Below are 19,155 nucleotides of genomic sequence, written 5' to 3'. Positions count from 1 at the left end.
AAAAAAAAAAAAATTAGCCAGGTATGGTGGCACATGCCTGTATTCCCAGCTATTCAGGAGGCTGTGACGGGAGAATCGCTTGAACTTGGGAGGCAGAGGTTGCAGTGAGCTGAGATGGCGCCTTTGCATCCCAGTCTCAGCAAGAGGGTGAGACTCTGTCTCAAAAATAAATAAATAACAATACAACAACAAATACAAATTAAAAGCCACACAGTACAAGTATTTACATAGCATTTACATTGTATTAGGTATTATAAGTAATCTAGAGATGATTTAAAGTATACAGGAGGATGTGCATAGGTTATATGCAAATACTACGCCATTTTTAGCTGAGGACTTGGGCATCCATGTATTTTGGCATCTGCAGGCGATCCTGGAACCAATTCCCCTATAGATGACGATATGCCAAATCCAAAGTTTTTGAAAAAAAAAGTAATCTATTCCTATAACAAATTACTTGAACATAAGTAACACATTTCTGAAGCTGGTAGCCAGTTCTGGTTGAGTCAGTGTGGGCACCATAGGGAAATGTGATATTTGGTTCCTGGGAGGAAAAATGTCAAATTAGTCTCCAGAGATTTTAGATCCTATCACCCACTCTAAATAAAACTTCCTGGTGGATGTTAAAGGATTCAGGTTCTGATGGCCCCTCCATTCCTTACCCCCCTCTGAGCAGCAATAAGAAAACAAAATATGAGAAGGGAGAAGCAAAAGACCCCCTACACCTTACCCTAAAATGACCCAGCACATGTCCAGCCACCTCTTCAGTAGCCGTCTTAGAGCTGGTTGGGCATTGTGTGTGTGTGTGTGTGTGTGTGTGTGTGTGTGTGTGTGTGTGCACGCTATCAGACACAGACCTGGAAGGGAAGGTCCCTAGAGATGGACCCATTTAGCCCTCTCGCTTTACAGAGGAGAGGCCTCAGGAAGGTGAAGCGATTTGCTGCTGTGTGGAGCTAAGAAGAGGACTTGGATCTCATCCCCAGCAAGTGAGCACTCCCCGCACCGCTCAGCCTCTGAATATCTTTGAAGTGGGTAATTGCAGTTCTGCTTCCCTGGAAAGAGTACAGTAGGAGGTCTTGTCTCAAGAGACTGTCCGGTTTTAGTGTTATAATAAAAGGCTTAAGGCGTCAGACCTATAGCAGCCAGGAACAAGGAAACTTGGAAGAACAAGTTCTTATCTCTGAAGAATTTGATTCCCTAGTTTTCCATTGTCTGGGAAATAGATGACCTGTGGTATAAGAACAAAAGATTGCAAGAGTTTAAAATCAGACATTTTAAAAACCAATATAGGCTGCGTGAGGTGACTCACGCCTGTAATCCCAGCACTTTGGGAGGCCAAGCCGGGTGGATCACTTGAGGTCAGGAGTTCGAGGCCAGCCTGGCCAACATGGTGAAACCCTGTCTCTCTTAAAAATACAAAAAATTAGCCAGGCATGGTGGCACATGCCTGTAGTCACAGCTACTTGGGAGGCTGAGGCAGGCTGGGTGACAGAACAAGACCCTGTCTCAAAAAAAAAAAAAAATTGTTGCACACTAGTGCTGTGGAGTTTCTGGCTTTGAAAAACCTAAATTAAAAACATGGCAAAGGCTGGGCGCGGTGGCTCAAGCCTGTAATCCCAGCACTTTGGGAGGCCGAGACGGGCAGATCACGAGGTCAGGAGATCGAGACCATCCTGGCTAACCCGGTGAAACCCCGTCTCTACTAAAAAATACAAAAAACTAGCCGGGCGAGGTGGCGGGTGCCTGTAGTCCCAGCTACTCGGGAGGCTGAGGCAGGAGAATGGCATAAAGCCAGGAGGCGGAGCTTGCAGTGAGCTGAGATCCGGCCACTGCACTCCAGCCTGGGCGACAGAGCGAGACTCTGTCTCAAAAAAAAAAAAAAAAAAAAAAGGCAAAAACATAAAAACAGGAGCCACGCATGGTGGCTCACTCCTGTAATCCCAGTGCTTTGGGAGGCTGTGGCGGGCAGATCCCCTGAGGTCGGGAGTTTGAGACCAGCCTGACCAACATGGAGAAACCCCATCTCTACTAAAAATACAAAATTCGCTGGGTGTGGTGGTGCACGCCTGTAATCCCAGCTACTTGGGAGACTGAGGCAGGACAATTGCTTGAACCCGGGAGGCGGAGGTTGCCATGAGCCAAGATCGTGCCATTGCACTCCAGCCTGGACAACAAGAGTGAAACTCCGTGTCAAAAAAAAAAAAAAATCCACAAAACACACACACCCACACACACATACACACACACCCCAAGGTTATGCTCTAATGCTTTTTTATTCAAAGTGTGATTCTTGTTTGAGCAGCCCGTCACCCAAAAACTGGTTAGAAATGCAGGATCTATGGCCCCAGACCCACCCAACCAACTGAATCAGAATCTGCAATTTTTTTTTTTTTTTTTTTTTTTTTTTTTTTTGAGATGGAGTCTCGCTCTGTTGCCCAGGCTGGAGTCCAGTGACGGGATCTCAGCTCACCGCAACCACCACCTCCCAGGTTCAAGTGATTCTCCTCCCTCAGCCTCCCGAGTAGCTGGGATTACAGGTGCACGCCACCACACCCAGCTAATTTTTGTATTTTTGGTAGAGACGGGGTTTCCCGATGTCGGCCAGGCTGGTCTCCAACTCCTGACCTCAGGTGATCCGCCTGCCTCAGTCTCCCAAAGTGCTGGGATTATAGGCGTGAGCCACTGCGCCCAGCAGAATCTGCATTTTAACAAGATCCCCAGATGACTGTATGCACACTGAAGTGTGAGAATCATGCTCTAATAAGTGCGGGAGGTGGAGGTGACAATTTTATGTATGATTATTTTTAAAATATATGTGGTCAAGAATTGGAAGGTACTTGGCAAAAATAAAAACAGCTTAAATGGAGGTAAACCCTCTTTCCCACACAAAGTGCCTGGCCAGCTGTAGGTCCTCAAGGCAGCTGTTAGGGAGGCAACACTGTTGTGAGGGTTTCTTTTTCTTTTTTTAAATGCATTCCTGAATGTTCTTGTTAAATCACATTTAACAAATGTTTGGAAACTTAAAAGATGAATGAACATGTTGCACTTCTTTTTAAACCAGACATTAAAACTGGTTAACTTACTGTTTTCCTTTTTGCCTCAGCTATCAGGAATCAGAGTTAAATTTAATACTCAAGACAGTAATACTATTAGCCTAGTTTTTTGAATATTTTTCTCTCTATGACTTTTATTTTCTATTTTATTAGGTTTTCTAGTATGTTTCTTACAAATCACTTAAAAATTCTTTTTGAAAATAAGGGTCCAAATTATAATTATGACTTCTAAAAACAGCCTGTTCTTGTGTGCCAGGCTCCACAAAACATAAATTTGTGAAACTAACTACCTGCCTGTTTTAAATTATTTCTTATTCCCCTGATCATTTTTCACCTCTCAAGACACAAGTAAAGCCAGACGCGGTGGCTCATGCCTGTAATTCCAGCACGTTGGGAGGTGGAGGCGGACAGATCACCTGAGGTCAGGAGTTCAAGACCAGCCTGGCTAACACGGTGAAACCCCGTTTCTACTAAAAGTACAAAATATTAGCCAGGCATTGGGGCACGCGCCTGTAATCCCAGCTACTTGGGAGGCTGAGGCAGGGGAATGGCTTGAACCTGGGAGGTGGAGGCTGCAATGAGCCAAGATCACGCCATTGCATTCCAGCTTGGGCAACAAGAGCAAAACTCCATCTCAAAAAAAAAAAAAAAGACACAAGTAAAACTAAAGGTTTCCTGTTTGCTCCACAGTAAAGGTCTCAGAGGCCAAATAGCTCCTGCCCCAGTGGGGTGTTGTTTCTCTCTACCCAGGCAGCATCACAGCCTTACAGCCCAGTCCCTAGTGTCACGCTGCCTGAGGATTCGGTAAGGAAGCAGAGAACCCCAGCCCTTCTAAGGACACGCAGACCACCCTCCCATAGAATTACTCACCGACCCTTCAGCTGCTTCACACCTCCTCTGTAATGAAGGAGAGAACAGTATATGTTACTACCAAGCCTCGTTTTTAGGATAATTTGCTGCACACTACTCCGTCTCCAAACTCCATCAGATTCCTCTTACTCACTCTCAAGAAAGCTTGCACTTTTTTGTCATGTCATTTATCAGCTTGTAACTGTATTGCATGATTCTCCCTTACCAGACCATAAGCTCCAATTGAGATTGCCCTTAACCACTGTACTTCCAGTGCCTAAAGGCATTGTTCAGCAACTAGGGCACATTAGCTGTTATCGGTTGGGCAGATGGGTGATGTAAAAAACGAATATGGCCCGATGCAGTGGCTCACACCTGTAATCCCAGCACTTTGGGAGGCTGAGGAGGGTGGATCACTTGAGGCCAGGAGTTCGAGACCAGCCTGGCCAACATGGTAAAACCCCATCTCTACTAAAAATACAAAAAATTAGCCAGACATGGTGGCAAGTGCCTGTAATCCCAGCTGCTTGGAAGGCTGAGGCAGGAGAATCGCTTGAACCCGAGAGGCAGAGGTTGCAGTGACCCCAGATCATGCCACTGCACTCTAGCCTGGGTGATGACAGAGCAAGACTTTGTCTCAAAGAAAAAAAAAAAAAAGGTGAAAATACTGGAAAGACAGAAAGGAGAGAGAACTATCAGACTTGCTACTGTGGCATCAAAAAAATAAATAAATAAGGGAGAACTAATTTATTAATCACTTGCAATGTGCAGGCATTGTTAGTGCTGTATATACGCTATGGGATCCTCAGCACAATCCCCCCTTTTTTTTAAAATTAATATAATTCACTAACAAGCTGGGTGCAGTGGCTCACGCCTGTAATCCCAACACTTTGGGAGGCCAAGGTGGGCACCAGGAGTTTGAGACCAGCCTGGGCAACATGGTGGAACTCCGTCTCTACAAAATTTTTTTTAGAAAAAGCGAAGTGTGGTGGTGTGGGCCTGTAGTCCTAGCTATTTGGGAGGCTAAGATGGGAGGATCACTTGAGCCCAGGAGGTGAAGGTTGCAGTGAGCTGCAGTGAGCTGAGATCGTGCCACTGCACTCCAGCCTGGGTGACAGGGCCAGAATCTGTCTCAGAAAAAAAATATATATATATATAAATATATATATATATATATATATATATATTTCACCAACATAAAATTCACCCATTTAAGGTATACAATTCAGTGGTTTTTAGTATATTCACTAGATTGTGCAGCTATCATCACTAATTCTAAAACATTTTCATCACCCCAAAAAGAACCCCGTGCCCATTAGCAGTCACTCTTGTTTCCTCTCCTTCCTAGCCACCTCCTAATCTGCTTTCTGTCTCTATGGATGCCTATTTTGAATATTTTATAGAAATTGAATCACATATGTACAAATGGAAGCCAGTCTTTTGTGTCTGGTTCCTTTCATTTAACATGTTTTCAAGGTTCATCCACATGGTAGCAATTCTTACTACTTCATCCCTTTTTATGGCTGGATAATATTTCATTGCACGGATATACACATTTTGTTTATCTGTTCATCAGGAGATGGACATATATATGAGTTGTTTCCATTTTTTGGCTATTATGCTGCTATGAACATTTGTGTATAAGGTTTTATGTGAACATTTGTTTTTAATTTTCTTGTGTATGTACCCAATAGTGGAATTACTGGGTCATATGGTAACTCTATGATTAACCATTTGAGGAACTGTCAGGCTGCTTTCTGCAGCAGTTGCAACATTTTAGATTTGCGTTAGCAGTGAATGAGGGTTCTAATTTCTCCACTTGCTCACCAACACTTGTTATTATTCACCTTTTTTATTATAATCATCTTAGTGGGTGTGAAATTGTATCTCAATGTGGATTTGACTGGCATTTTTCTAATGACTAATGATGTTGAGCATCTTTTGGTGTGCTAATTGGCCATCTGTATATCTTCTTTGGAGAAGTATCTATTCAAATCCCTTGCCCTTTTTTCTTTTTTTTTTTTTTAAGATGGAGTCTCACTCTGTCACCCAGGCTGGAGTGCAGTGGTGCGAACTTGGCTCACTGCAAGTTCTGCCTCCCGGATTCACGCCATTCTCCTGTCTCAGCCTCCCGAGTAGCTGGGACTACAGGCACCTGCCACACGCCTAGCTAATTTTTTGTATTTCTAGTGGAGAGAGGATTTCACCATGTTAGCTAGGATAGTCTCAATCTCCTGACCTCATGATCTGCCCATCTTGGCCTCCCAAAATGCTGGGATTACAGGCGTGAGCCACCGTGCCCAGCATCCCTTGCCCATTTTAAGCATTGGGTAGTCTTTTTATTATTGTGTTGTAGGAGTTCTTAATATATTCTGGATTCTAGATCTTATCCAATTATAATTTGCAAATATTTTCTTCCATTCTGTGGGTTGTCCTTTTACTTTCTTAATGGTGTCTTTTTAAACAAAAAAAAATTAAATTTGATGAAAGCCAATTTACCTATTTTTTTCTTTGGTTGCTTGTGCATTAGGTGTCATATCTAAGAAGCTATTGCCTAATCCAAGTTCACAAAGATTTACAACTATATTTTCTTTTAAGATTTTTATAGTTTTATATCTTGCATTTAGGTCTTTAATTTGTATATATGGTGTGAGGTAGGGGTTCAATTTCATTCTTTCATATATAGATATCTGATTGTTCCAGCATCATTTGTTGGAAAGACTATTCTTTCCCCTATTAAATAGTCTTGACATCCTTGTTGAAAATCAATTGGCCATAAATGTTTGGGTTTATTTCTTTTTTCCCTTTTTTTTTTTTTTTTTTTTGAAGATGGAGTCTTGCTCTGTCGCCCAGGCTGGAGTGCAGTGGCACAATCTCGGCTCACTGCAAGCTCCACCTCCTGGGTTCACGCCATTCTCCTGCCTCAGCCTCCCAAGTAGCTTGGATTACAGGTGTACACCACCACGCCTAGCTAATTTTTGTATTTTTAGTAGAGATGGGGTTGCGCCATGTTGGCCAGGCTGGTCTCCAACTCCTGACCTCAAGTGATCTGCCCACCTTGGCCCCCCGAAAATGCTGGGGTTACAGGCATAGGCCTCTGCACCCAGCCCTACTATTTCATTTTTTTTCTTCCCTTTATAGAATCCGCAAGGGATCCAGGCCCTAGGTGTTTCCCTGGCCCAGGAACTATGGAATCTACCCTACTGTGATGGGAAGAAATCTCCCTCTTCTCTCCTCCTTGGCCCAGCTCTTTCTAGTAATTTGTTTTCTTTTTCGTTTTTTTGAGACAGAGTCTCACTCTGTCATCCAGGCTGGAGTGCAGTGGCATGATCTCAGCTCACTTCAACCTCTGCCTCCCAGGTTCAAGAGATTCTCCTGCCTCAGCCTCCCGAGTAGCTGGGACTACAGCTGCAAGCCACCACACCCAGCTATTTTGTATTTTTAGTAGAGATGGGGTTTCACCATGTTGGCCAGGATGGTCTTGATCTCTTGACCTCATGATCTGCCCACCTTGGCCTCCCAAAGTCCTGGGATTACAGGCATGAGCCACCGCACTTGGCCTGTTTACATCTTTAACCACATAACAGGTGGGTTATCCTTGTCCCACTCCCAAAGAAGGAAGAAATGTTTCCTATCACTTCTTTATGGAGAAGTGAGCCCCAGTCTTGGCCAGAGAGGACCTGAGTTCTGGGCTCTTCTTTGCCATTGCCTTTCTGGGAACTTCTGAGTTACTCTCCCTTTGGGGCTTCAAGTTCCTCATGTGGGAAGAGTCCTTGGTTATAGTGGACAGAGGAGTTTGGCTGCTTCTTCTAGTCCAAGGGCTAATGTGAAGACAGCTATAGGGAAAAGAGACTGGAGAGGTCCCTGAGATGTAACAGGTCCCCAGTGATGGCCACCTGCTGAGACCAGGCATTTGGGGATCCACAGGGGTGCAAGACAGTCCTTGCCCTTGACTCAGGGAAGAAATTAATGCTCTGAAAAAGTTAGCCTCTCAAAATGGGCAGGGGAAGAGCCCAATAAGAAACAGAAGTGAAAAGCACCCTAGGAAGAAGGGAGGTAATGGGAAGCAGTCAGGGAGGGCTTCCTGGAGGGTCTGCTTGGGCCTCGAGGATCAGCTACAGCTAACTTTTATGACTGACAGGTAGGATTTGGATGTGAGGGAATTGAAACAGGATGAACATTACGAGAATCCCAAGGCTGCTGTTCCTCCAGGGATCTTGGGCTCCCACCAGCTGCACTCCAGGAGCTGTCACTTCTGCACCCTCATTGATCTGTTCTAAAGGTCTCTGCCTTCCTACTTCCTCCCCAGCAACTCATCCCCCTGTTGTTCTCCTCTCCACCGAGCAAGCTCCCAGGAATATTACTTCGAGACCCAGCCTCAGTGCCTCCTTCTAGGGCAGACCACACTTAGCCCCCAAGGCTAGATTGCAGCTCTCTCCCCTATAGTCTCTGAGAGTGTAGAGGGGTGAGGGGGACATTCCTTTATCACAGATCACCTTATCACCTGCTAGCTTGCAACCCTCCACTGGCCTTTGATTTCAGGGAGGACATGGGCTGTGTCTGATTGTCCCCATCCCTTGGCCAGGGACCAAGCCTTAGAGAACTGGCTAAGATGAACCCCTACCCACATCCCAGGTTCTCCAGACAGGGGACACCATTGTGGAGTTGGGGGATTACCAGTTCCATCTGCCTTGTAGTCATCAGGGAGGAGCTTGTCCTGCCGGTAGCCCAACACGAAGGCCAGGAAGGAGAGGATGAGGGCATCGCCAATGCTGAGGATGGCCAGCATGAAGGCCCAGCGGATGGTGCAGTGACCCAGCGTGTACTTGCCCGTCTGCTCCCCACACATGCGCCGTACCTCACTTGAGTCCCAGCCGTCAGGGTAGACCAGGCAGCCAATCATTAGACCTGTGGCTGAGGGAGAAGGAGGGGTGCAGATGGCATCAGGCTGAGTGTGCCCAGTCCACTACCTCCCACTTTGCACTGCTGTTATATTGTCACCTCCCTTCTCCTTCTGTTAACAGCCTCTGGAGGCATGAGAGGTAGCTTCTACCATCCTTCTTGCAGAACGCAGGTGAGAAAACTGAGGCTCTGAGAGTTAAAGCAACTGGCCCCTGAGACCCAGCAGTTGGGGCAGAGGCAGAGAGGTGAACTCCTCAGCCCAGGCAGGCTCTGCCACCACACCGGGTGGTCCTCCCAGGCCCTCAGCCATTCTCCTCACCTTGAACTCAACAACGTACCACCTGCCCTAGCTTCAAAGCCCTCCAGTATCTGGTCCCAGCCCAAAGACCTCATCACTGCTGAGATGCACATTTCTTCATACTTACAACATCTGTGAAATAAGTGTAATAAGAAAGTGTCGGCCAAGCACACTGGCTCACGCCTGTAATCCCAGCACTTTGGGAGGCTGAGGCGGTTGGATCACCCGAGGTCGGGAGTTGGAGACCAGCCTGACCAACATGGAGAAACCCCATCTCTACTAAAAATACAAAATTAGCCCGCCGTGGTGGTGCATGCCTGTAATCCCAGCTACTCAGGAGGCTGAGGCAGGAGAATTGCTTGAACCCGGGAGGTGGAGGTTGCAGTGAGCTGAGATCGCACCATTGCACTCCAACCTGGGCAACAAGAGCGAAACTCCATCTCAAAAAAAAAAAAAAGAAAGTGTCTAGGCTGGGCGCGGTGGCTCACACCTGTAATCCCAGCACTTTAGGAGGTCGCAGCGGGCAGATCACCTGAGGTTGGGAGTTTGAGACCAGCCTGACCAACATGGAGAAACCCCGTCTCAACTAAAAATACAAAATTAGCTGGGTGTGGTAGTGCATGCTTGTGATCCCAGCTACTGGGGAGGCTGAGGCAGAAGAATCACTTAAACCCTGGAGGCAGAGGTTGTGGTGAGCCGAGATCACGCCATTGCACTCCAACCTGGGCAACAAGAACAAAACTCCATCTCAAAAAAAAAAAAAAGAAAAAGAAAAAGAAAGTGTCAAGCCGTGGTTGGATTATCAGTATTTTTTGTTTTTATAGTACATAGAATAACACTGTGTCCTAAAACTCAGGTATCTTAAATTTGATGAATACAGGAAAGCTTTCCAGACTGTCCCTGGCTGCTTCCTTCAAAAGTCTTCCATTCAAGCAAACAGGTTTCCTCCTCACTCTTACCCAGTACAGCATAGTCCAGTTGCTACACGTCCCTAAATTTAAGAATCCCTTGGAGGCTGAGTGCAGTGGCTCATACCTGTAATTCCAGCACTTTGGGAGACTGAGGCGGGTGGATCACCTGAGGTTGGGAGCTTGAGACCAGCCTGACCAACATGGAGAAACCCCGTCTCTACTAAAAATACAAAAATTAGCCAGGTGTGGTGGCACGTGCCTGTAATGCTAGCTGCTTGGGAGGCTGAAGGAGGAGAATCGCTTGAACCCAGGAAGCAGAGGTTGCGGTGAGTCGAGATTGTGCCATTGCACTCCAGCCTGGGCAATAAGAGTGAAACTACATTTCAAAAAAAAAAAAAAAAGATTCCCGTGGAATCTTTAACGTTGGTTCCTTCACCTATAACCTATGCACAAAAAAATAAGGTAAAAAGCTAGTTCCTAGGTCATGGTTGGGTTCAATAATCTCTGTTTTCAAAAACACTCTTCCAGGTGATTTTCTCAGTAGGAAAAGCTGATAAACACTAGACTAGGCTGCCTGGATTTCAAGCCCAGCTCTGTACTACCTAGCTATGTGACTCAGAGCAAGTGACTTAAGCTTTCTTTTTTTTTTTTTCCTTTGAGACAGAGTCTGTCTCTGTTGCCTAGGCTGGCGTGCAGTGGCGCGATCTCAGCTCACTGCAAACTTCGCCTCCCGGATCCAAGTGATCCCCCTGCCTCACCCTCCCGAGTAGCTGGGATTACAGGCATGTACCACTGCGCCCAGCTAATTTTTGTATTTTTAGTAGAGACAGGGTTTCACCACGTTGGCCAGGCTGGTCTTGAACTCCTGGGTTCAAGTGATCCACCCACCTCGGCCTCCCAAAGTGCTGGGATTACAGGCATGAGCCACCGTGTCCAGCCATACTTAAGATTTCTTTGCCTCAGTTCCTCATCTATAAAACGGAGATAATAATAACCCCAACCTTCCTGTTGTGGTTACAGCAAGGTTCAAATGAGTTAATACTGGAAAAGAGTGTAGAACACTGGCACAGACTTGGCCCTCCATAAGAGTTGACTGTGAGAGTTATTATCCCACTCTGTGCCTTCCTTGACTTAGTATTTACAGCTAAAAATTCTGTTGCTCCCACTTTCCCCCCACTTCTTCCATCCCTTTCCATCAAACTACTCCCTCAACTTAGTTTCGCTGGGGTGAAGCACAGACAGGTGACATAATCCAGGATGCAACTGGGGCAGCCCCAGGCACAGCTGCCCCACGGGCAGGGGGTGCTCCCCTTATCTGTGCCGCTTTCCCACAGGTCTGGAGGCTCTCTAGTCCCAAGGTTGTACCCTACTCAGAAGCCCCTCAGAGAAGCACCTCTTCGGGCCCAAAGTTACCTTCCCTGTACCCAGCTTGTTCTGCAAAAAAGGTCAGGAGGTCAAACAAATGCACAGTAAATGGAAATATCAGGATCCCACCTCCCCACCTAAATGTATCACGCTTCCTCCAATTTTTTTTTTTTTTTTTAGGAGAAGCTTATTTAGATAGTTCTTTATAGATCACAAAATACTTCATGTACCATCTTGACTGTGACCACTGTTCTGTGAAGTGGGCCAGCTATTAATATCCTCATTTTACAGATTAGAAAACTGAGGGCTTGGCCAGGCGCGGTGGCTCACACCTGTAATCCCAGCACTTTGGGAGGCTGAGGTGGGCAGATCATGAGGTCAGAAGATTGAGACCATCCTGGCTAACACAGTGAAACCCCATCTCTACTAAAAATTACAAAAACATTAGCCTGTACTCCCAGCTACTCTGGAGGCTGAGGCAGGAGAATGGCGTAAACTCGGGAGGCGGAGCTTGCAGTGAACCGAGATAGCAATCCACTGCACTCCATCCTGGGTGACAGAGCGAGACTCTGTCTCAAATACATAAATAAATAAAATAATAATAATAATAATAAAACTGAGGGCTCAGAGAAACCAGGTGACTTACCAGCCATCCAGTCATCCAGCTATGACAGGACCAAGGCCTGAATTCTCCATTCCTGACTTTCCTGACTTCAAAGTTTATTCCCTCCACCCCCAGAACATGACACCTCTCCTGGGAGCTGAATGCAATTAGTGGTGACATTTCAGACTTCCTACGTGTTCAGCGATCAACTAAGTTTTCAGGAAGATACCCACGGTGGAGGAGAGGGAGCCATCCACAGCTCGGTGGTGAAACCTATGTAGCCAGCCCTTCCCCGACTTGGTGTGAGTCCAGCCCTCCAGTGCCTGGCAGGGCCCCTGGCTTCAATGGCAGAGGTGAAGGTGGGAAGGAGCTGCCCTTCCAGGCTTTGCATTCTCTCCATCACTTCCTCCCTTGGCCCCTCCCCTCCTGCACCATCTTCCTGTGGGGGCTCTGGAAAAAAGCCCAGGGCCTCTGACCTGGAAACAAGTGTGGGTGCCACAGTCCCCTGTGAGCATTCCACCCGTCCACCCATGGTTCTGGGGACAGTGGATGTCAGCTCCAGTTGTGGCATTTCAAGGCTCTAAGTAGCAGCCAGCACAGTGTTCTCAGGCCGAGTTACTTCCTCTCTCTGACTACTGCCCTGTTGTCTCTAAAGTACCTGACTCATAGCCGTACTGTGAGGATTAAGTGTGATCATTTACAGAAAACACTTACTACGATGTCTTGTACATGGTAAGTGGCCAATTAATGTTAGTCACTGCTATTATTATTGACATTGGAGTCAGACAGAAGCTGCCTCAGTGACATGGATGCCGTTAGAGCTGCTCATGAATATTCCAGATGCAAGGCAAGGTTGTACTTCCTTGCCCCGCTCTCTTGAGGTTAAGTGAGGCCATCTGCCTTCCTCTGGCCAATGACATGTGAGCAGAGATGTGTGTATTTCTGGGCCATGGCACTTAGCTGCAGTGGGAGACCTCCCAGAGCTCCCTTCCCTCCGATGCGAGGACAGCTGATGGTGAATGATGCCCCTAGTGATGGTCCCAGGAGAGAGCAGAGTCCCCACCGATCCCCAGTTGGCATGGACCATAAGCAAGAAATACATAAACCTTTGTTCTAAGCCACCAAGATTTGGGAGTGGTTTGTTACTATGGCATCACTTCTCATGCTCACTGATAAAGTCGTTTTTTGTGTTTTTCACAGGTACTGAGCACCTACCATGTGCAAGGTGTTTTACATCCATTCTATTATCCCATCTTCACAGAACCCCAATGAAGCGGGTCCTGCTGCTATGTTCTACAAATGGGGTACAGTGGAATGTTTGTTCCCCCCAGAATTCCTGTGTTGAAATCCTAACCTCCAGCGTGGTGGTGTTAGGAGGGGGGGCCTTTGGGAGGTGATTAGGTCATGAGGGTAGGGCCCTCACGAATGGGATTGGAACCCAGAGAGGAGGGGGAGCAGCTAAAGGTTGGTTAATGGATACAAAAGTATAGCTAGACAGGAGGAATAAGCTGTAGTGTTCTCTAGCACTGTAGGGTGACTATAACCAACAACAATCCATCGTATATTTTCAAATAGCTGGAACAGCAAATTTGAAATTGTCCCAACTCAAAGAAATGTTTTAAATGTTTGAGGTGATGGATATGCTAATTACCTTAATTTTCTCAGTAGGAAAAGCTAGGAAACATTAGACCAGGCTGCCTGGATTTCAAGCCCAACTTGTATACATGTAACAAAATATCACAGTGTAACCCATAAATATGTACAATTATCATGTCAATTAAAAATAATAATAAGGCCAGGTGTGGTGGCTCACGCCTGTAATGCCAGCACTTTGGGAGGCTGAGGCAGGCCGATTGCCTGAGCTCAGGAGTTCCAGACCAGCCTGAGCAACATGGTGAAACCTCATCTCTACAAAAATTAGCTGGGTGTGGTGGCATGCTCCTGTAGTCCTAGCTACTTGGGAGGCTGAGGAGGGAGGATCACTTGAGCCTGGGAGGTCAAGGCTGCAATGAGCCGTGTTCATGCCATTGCAGTCCAGCCTGGGTAAAAATAACAATTTTTGAGAAGCTGACTCAATAATAATAATCGTCAATGCAAATAAATAAATAAAAGGGACCTCAGAGAGCCCTGTCACCCTCTTATAACCATGTGAGGACATCAAGAAGTCAGCAGTCTGCAGCCTAGAAGAGGCCTTCATCAGATATCTTGTGCTGATGCCATGCTGGCACCCAGATCTCAGACCTCCAGCCTCCAGAAGTGTGAGAAATGAATTTCTGTTGTTTAAGCCCCCTGGTCTGTGGTAATTTGTTATGGCAGCCCTGACTAAATAGAACTAAGTAAAACTGACTAAGACATGAAGTTACCAAGACTCAGAGAAGACAAGCAGTTTGGCCTACCTGTGTTTCTAGGGGCTGGGACCACTCCCAGCCTACACCTGGCACCCAGAAGCCCAATTAATCTTGTTAAGCTGCAGCCCCACATCACCCAAGCATCAGTCCTCATCCTCCCCTGCCCCTGTCCCTTCCCTGCTCCCAGGCTTCTTGGCAAGGGTACTAATAAATGGATGTATCTCCCAACTGCTGAATGTGGGACCCACCCACTCTGCATCTCTCCCTTCAGCTCATTTCCCCTTCTGCAGCACAGCAGAATGGAACATGACACCAGTCTTGCCTTCCCCAACTTAAATGTTGCATGAGATGGCACCTGGCCACCTCTGCTATCAGTGTCTCCAGCTCTGCAACCCAGATAGTGTCTGACTCAGATGGCCTGGCAAACCCTCCCGCTCCTGGCACTGCCTGCTCACACATGGCACCTGTTGGGGGATGTTTCTGGAGAAGGGGGGTTTGCAGACAGCCTTGAGACTGAGAGATGATTGTGTCTCCAGCATCCCATAACCCTGATATGGAAGAACAGCTGGCAAGCATTATTAGGGTCTATTTCACTCCTCTTTGGCATTAAACTGCTACATCTTCATTTCCCCTTTGTTCATATATATATATATATATAAAATGAATACACATGTTAAAGAATATATATATACTCAATATTTATATTAAATCAGCTAATTTTTGTATTTTTTTGTAGAGACACAGTTTCACTATGTTGCTCAGGCTGGTCTCAAACTCCCAAGGTCAAGCAATCTGCCCACCTCACCCTCCCAAAGTGCTGGGATTACAGGCCTGAGCCACTGCAGCTGGCCTTATTATTATTTTAATTGATATATATGTGTCAATTATATATATACATATAAAATATATTATGTACATATATAAATATATAAACATATATATAATACATATAATTTAATGTATGCATACATTAAATATATATGTGTATATATAAAATAGAGATAGGGTCTCACTATGTTGTCCAGGCTAGTCTTGAACTCTTGAACTTCTGGCCTCAAGCAGTCCCCTCTCCTTGGCCTCCCAAAGTGCTAGGACTACAGGCATGAGCCACTGTGCCTGCCCCCACCATCATTCTTGACATGGCCACTACCTACCTTGCTCCCCACTGCCCACCCCTGCCCCAGACTCTCCCTTATCATACAGAGAGACTACAGAGAAGAGGGAGGTGGCAAGGCGATTTGCTCTGAAGCCATGGGGGGAACTCTGAAGCCATGTGAGTAGCCTGGGTGCAAGATTTGGAATCAAAGGTGAATCCCTTCCTACTTGTATGCTCAAAATGAGTTACCCACTAGGGGCCTTCTTTGTAAAATGGAGAAATACCCACCTCAATGGGTTTTGCTAGGGCTCCTCCAGATAATATATGTAAAGATATTTCATAAATCATTATACTTATGTAAATATGTGGCTCAGTAAAAACATCTTAGGAATACATCTAGTTTCTTGGGAACTGCTGCCTTAATTCTTCCAGGTCCTCAGTTGCCCACTGATCTGCTATAGCCTTGGCCAAGTCTGGTCCTCTCCGCAGCAGATCCCTCATCTATAGTTGGGGGGTGGATATAACTCTCTGGGGTCCCCTCCAACTCTGCAGTCTTGACTCTGTGTGTTTGGTGGCCTGGGATTCAGAGGCTTGTTTCAGTCTCCCTCTTAAAGATTACAGCACTTCTCTTTTTTTTTTTTTTTTTTTTTTTTTTGACATGGAGTCTCGCTCTGTCATCCAGGCTGGAGTGCAGTGGCGCGATCTCAGCTCACTGCAGGCTCCACCTTCTGGGTTCACACCATTCTCCTGCCTCAGCCTCCCAAGTAGCTGGGACTACAGTCACCCACCACCACGCCCAGCTAATTTTTTTTTTTTTTTTTTGTCTTTTTAGTAGAGATGAAGTTTCACCGTGTTAGCCAGGATGGTCTCCATCTCCTGACCTTGACAGCACTTCTCATTCTGACCAATGATATCAAGATGGTTTCACTCTAGTTTCCAGTCCCTGGCACTACTCCTGGACATCTCACTGGCATGGACAGTTTATGTGTGGTCCCTGAGGTGGGCAGGGACCAAGGTACCAGAGCCTGCAGCACAAGGTGTTAACCCTCTTCCTGGGCTACAGAGAAGAGCAAGATCACTTGGCACAAGGACCAAGAAGCCTTCCTGAGCTAGGAGCAGGAAAAAGGACCAGGGAGGTCTTGCCTCAGGACAAAAGTGGCTGCCTACCCCACAGTTTTATTTGTTTCATTTTATTTATTATTATTTTTAGAGACAGGGTCTTGCCATCTTGCCCAGTCTAGTCTCAAACTCCTGAGCTCAAGTGATGTTCTCTCCCAAAGTGTTGGGATTATAGGTGTGAGCCACTGTGCCCAGCCCCCACATTGTTTTAAAGGACCCTAGGCCAGGTGCTGTGGATCATACCTGAAATCCCAACACTTTGGGAGACTGAAGCGAGCAAATCGCTTGAGGCCAGCAGTTCGAGACCTGCCTGGGCAATATGACAAAACCCCATCTCTACAAAAATTACAAAAAAATTAGCCAGACATGGTGGTGCACACCTAGAGTCCCAGCTACTTGGGAAGCTGATGAGAGAGGATCACCTAAGTCCAAGGAGGTTGAGGCTGCAGTGAGCTGAGATCATGCCACTGTACTCCAGCCTGGGCCAACTCTGTCTCAAAAAACAAACAAACAACAACAACAGGACCCTAAATAGCTTCCTCCACCTCACACAGTATCACTCCATTTGCTGCCTTAAGTATAAAATCCCATAATCAAGGAGAAAAGACTTTCACTCCACAATGAAAGAGGGGACTTTAGATGAAAGTTTCTATAGGCAAGGTCATACCCTGCATAATAGTAACACTCCAAAATCAGCAAGAGACCTTAGAATCTGAGAGCAGTTTGGAGTGGGAGAGAGAGAATGAGGACAGAGTTCTGGGCACTCTTAAAAAGAACAAAAGCCCAGAGGTGGGAGATGAGGGCATCTAGAATGTGCTTGACTGGTGTCACTACTTTGTGCTGGGGTTGAGTCCTGTTCCCACATGGCCAACAGTGGAAGCTTCCTTCTTTCTCTCTCTCACAGCTGCAAAAGCTGATGTGATGGCCTGGGAGTCAGGACCAGCAACTGTGTACTCCTGGGCAAGTCACTTCCCCTTACAGATGAGAGGGTTGGACAGCTTGATCTCTAAGGTCTTTTCTGCCTCGGCCATTCTAAGATTCTCAACTCCTCAGAATCTTCTCAGAGCACTGAGTAGGACTGGGCTGTAGGAGAACAGCTAAATTTAAGGCCCAGAGCCCCAGCAGAGGGTGGGATGGTGCAGCTGCAGCTGTGGCCCCGGGGTGGGCCCCTGCCTGCCCTCCCACCATCCCTGCTTACCCGCAGCCAGCTGCATCCATGCACAGATCTTGTAGACTGTGGCCGTGTTGCAGATGAAGAACAGGCTGAAGCAGATGATGGAGCCAATGATGAGGAACATGCCCAAGGCCACAAAGAACATGGCAGTCTTGAAGGCTCTAGAGGGGATGGAGGAGAAGTCTAGGGGACCACCCTTGCAGATGAGCTCCGAGGAGAGCACATTACCCACGCAGTAGGAGAAAAGGCCGAAGTAGCCTGCCTGCGGTGTGTTGACGCTGTCGCCGATCCAGTAGGGCTGGATGAAGAGGGCCATGACCAGCACGGAGAAGCAGATGGTGAGTGTACCCCACATCACGCCCACGGCCCGCGAGTTCCGCACATAGTTGGTATGGTAGATCTTGGCTGCCTCCTGGGCCGGCAGCAATTTCACCATGGTGAGGGCAGCAGGCCCTGAGCTGGGGTCCCGTGGGCTGCAAGTCCGTGGCTTTGTGGATGGAGGCCTAGAAGCAGATCACTCCCCAGCGGGGTTTGGGGAGGAGGCTGAGGTCAGGGCACCAGATGAGGTCCCTTCAAGGCAAGGAGAAGAGGCTTAATAGGACAAGGACAACCTTGGCTTGATCAGGGGAAGCTTGCCAGGTGCCTGTGTCCGCTCTAGCCGAGGTTGTCTCCAGTATCCTGCCCCCTCCCAAGCCCCCCAGGGTCTCGGGCCTGCTGGCGCCGCCCTGCCCCTCTCCCTTCCCGGCTCACGGCTCCCGAGAGCCCCGCCCCCTCCTCCGTCCGCGGAGGGCGCCGTTTCAGCACCGCGGCCAGCGCCCCGGGGTTCTGGGCGAGGGGCGGGGCCTGCAGCCGAGGCGGGGAAGGGACCGAGCGCCCACTGCAGGCCCCCGCCGCGGGGAATCGGAACCCAGTTCACCTTCCTGAACCGAGATGACAAGAACTGGGAAGGTGGGGTTGTGGCTGACACATTCCTACCGCTCAATTCCAGCCGCAAAAACGCTTTCCCCCCGCAAAAGCGCTGTCCACATCCCATTCCACCCCGCCCCTCCCTGGTTCCCTAGTCGGCTTCCCAGAACCTCCAATCCCACCACCCCGGAGGTCAACAAAGCCTTTCCTGGTTGCCTTCTGGTCACTGGTTTTTCGTCCTTAGCATTCAGTCAATGATTTCTAAAAGCATACTATGTGTTAAGGTTATGTTAGAGGACATCTAAGCAAAATATTTACATATATAATATATGTATATATGTAGTCTATATAAATATATATATAAAACGCCTGTATATGCAGACTGTGTGATAACAGAGGCAACTACAAAGTATAGCAGACAACATTCTTTATGAGCCTTCTCAGACCTGAACATATGTGTTTTGTTCAATACAATGCCTTTCTCCCCTTGTTTCTATGTGTTTGTTACATATTTCCCCCTTTAAATATAT

The 19,155-nt window shown here is 47.1% G+C and overlaps 1 protein-coding gene across 4 annotated transcripts; it reads right to left on the bottom strand.

Annotated features, from left to right (window-relative positions):
- Positions 1 to 211: 211 nt before the first annotated feature.
- On the bottom strand, positions 212 to 18,942 carry LHFPL5 (LHFPL tetraspan subfamily member 5). Of its 4 annotated transcripts, none has more exons than XM_007972818.3 (4): positions 17,744 to 18,942; positions 8,527 to 8,816; positions 3,924 to 3,950; positions 212 to 544 (listed from the first exon to the last, which is right to left on the bottom strand). In XM_007972818.3, the coding sequence occupies exons 1-4, from the start codon at positions 18,153 to 18,155 to the stop codon at positions 389 to 391; spliced, it is 885 nt and encodes a 294-aa protein (XP_007971009.1). In that variant the 5' UTR covers positions 18,156 to 18,942; the 3' UTR covers positions 212 to 388. The 4 variants fall into 4 exon arrangements, with proteins under 4 accessions (XP_007971009.1, XP_007971010.1, XP_007971011.1 ...); XM_007972819.3 differs by having other exon boundaries at positions 213 to 1,228; positions 17,744 to 18,941; XM_007972820.3 differs by having other exon boundaries at positions 213 to 1,228; positions 8,580 to 8,816; positions 17,744 to 18,936.
- Positions 18,943 to 19,155: the final 213 nt, after the last annotated feature.

Source organism: Chlorocebus sabaeus, chromosome 17 (genome assembly GCF_047675955.1).
Source record: "Chlorocebus sabaeus isolate Y175 chromosome 17, mChlSab1.0.hap1, whole genome shotgun sequence".
Lineage (NCBI taxonomy): Eukaryota > Metazoa > Chordata > Mammalia > Primates > Cercopithecidae > Chlorocebus > Chlorocebus sabaeus.
The sequence above is the reverse complement of the archived record's forward strand: the minus strand, read 5'-3'. Positions and strand labels throughout refer to the sequence as shown.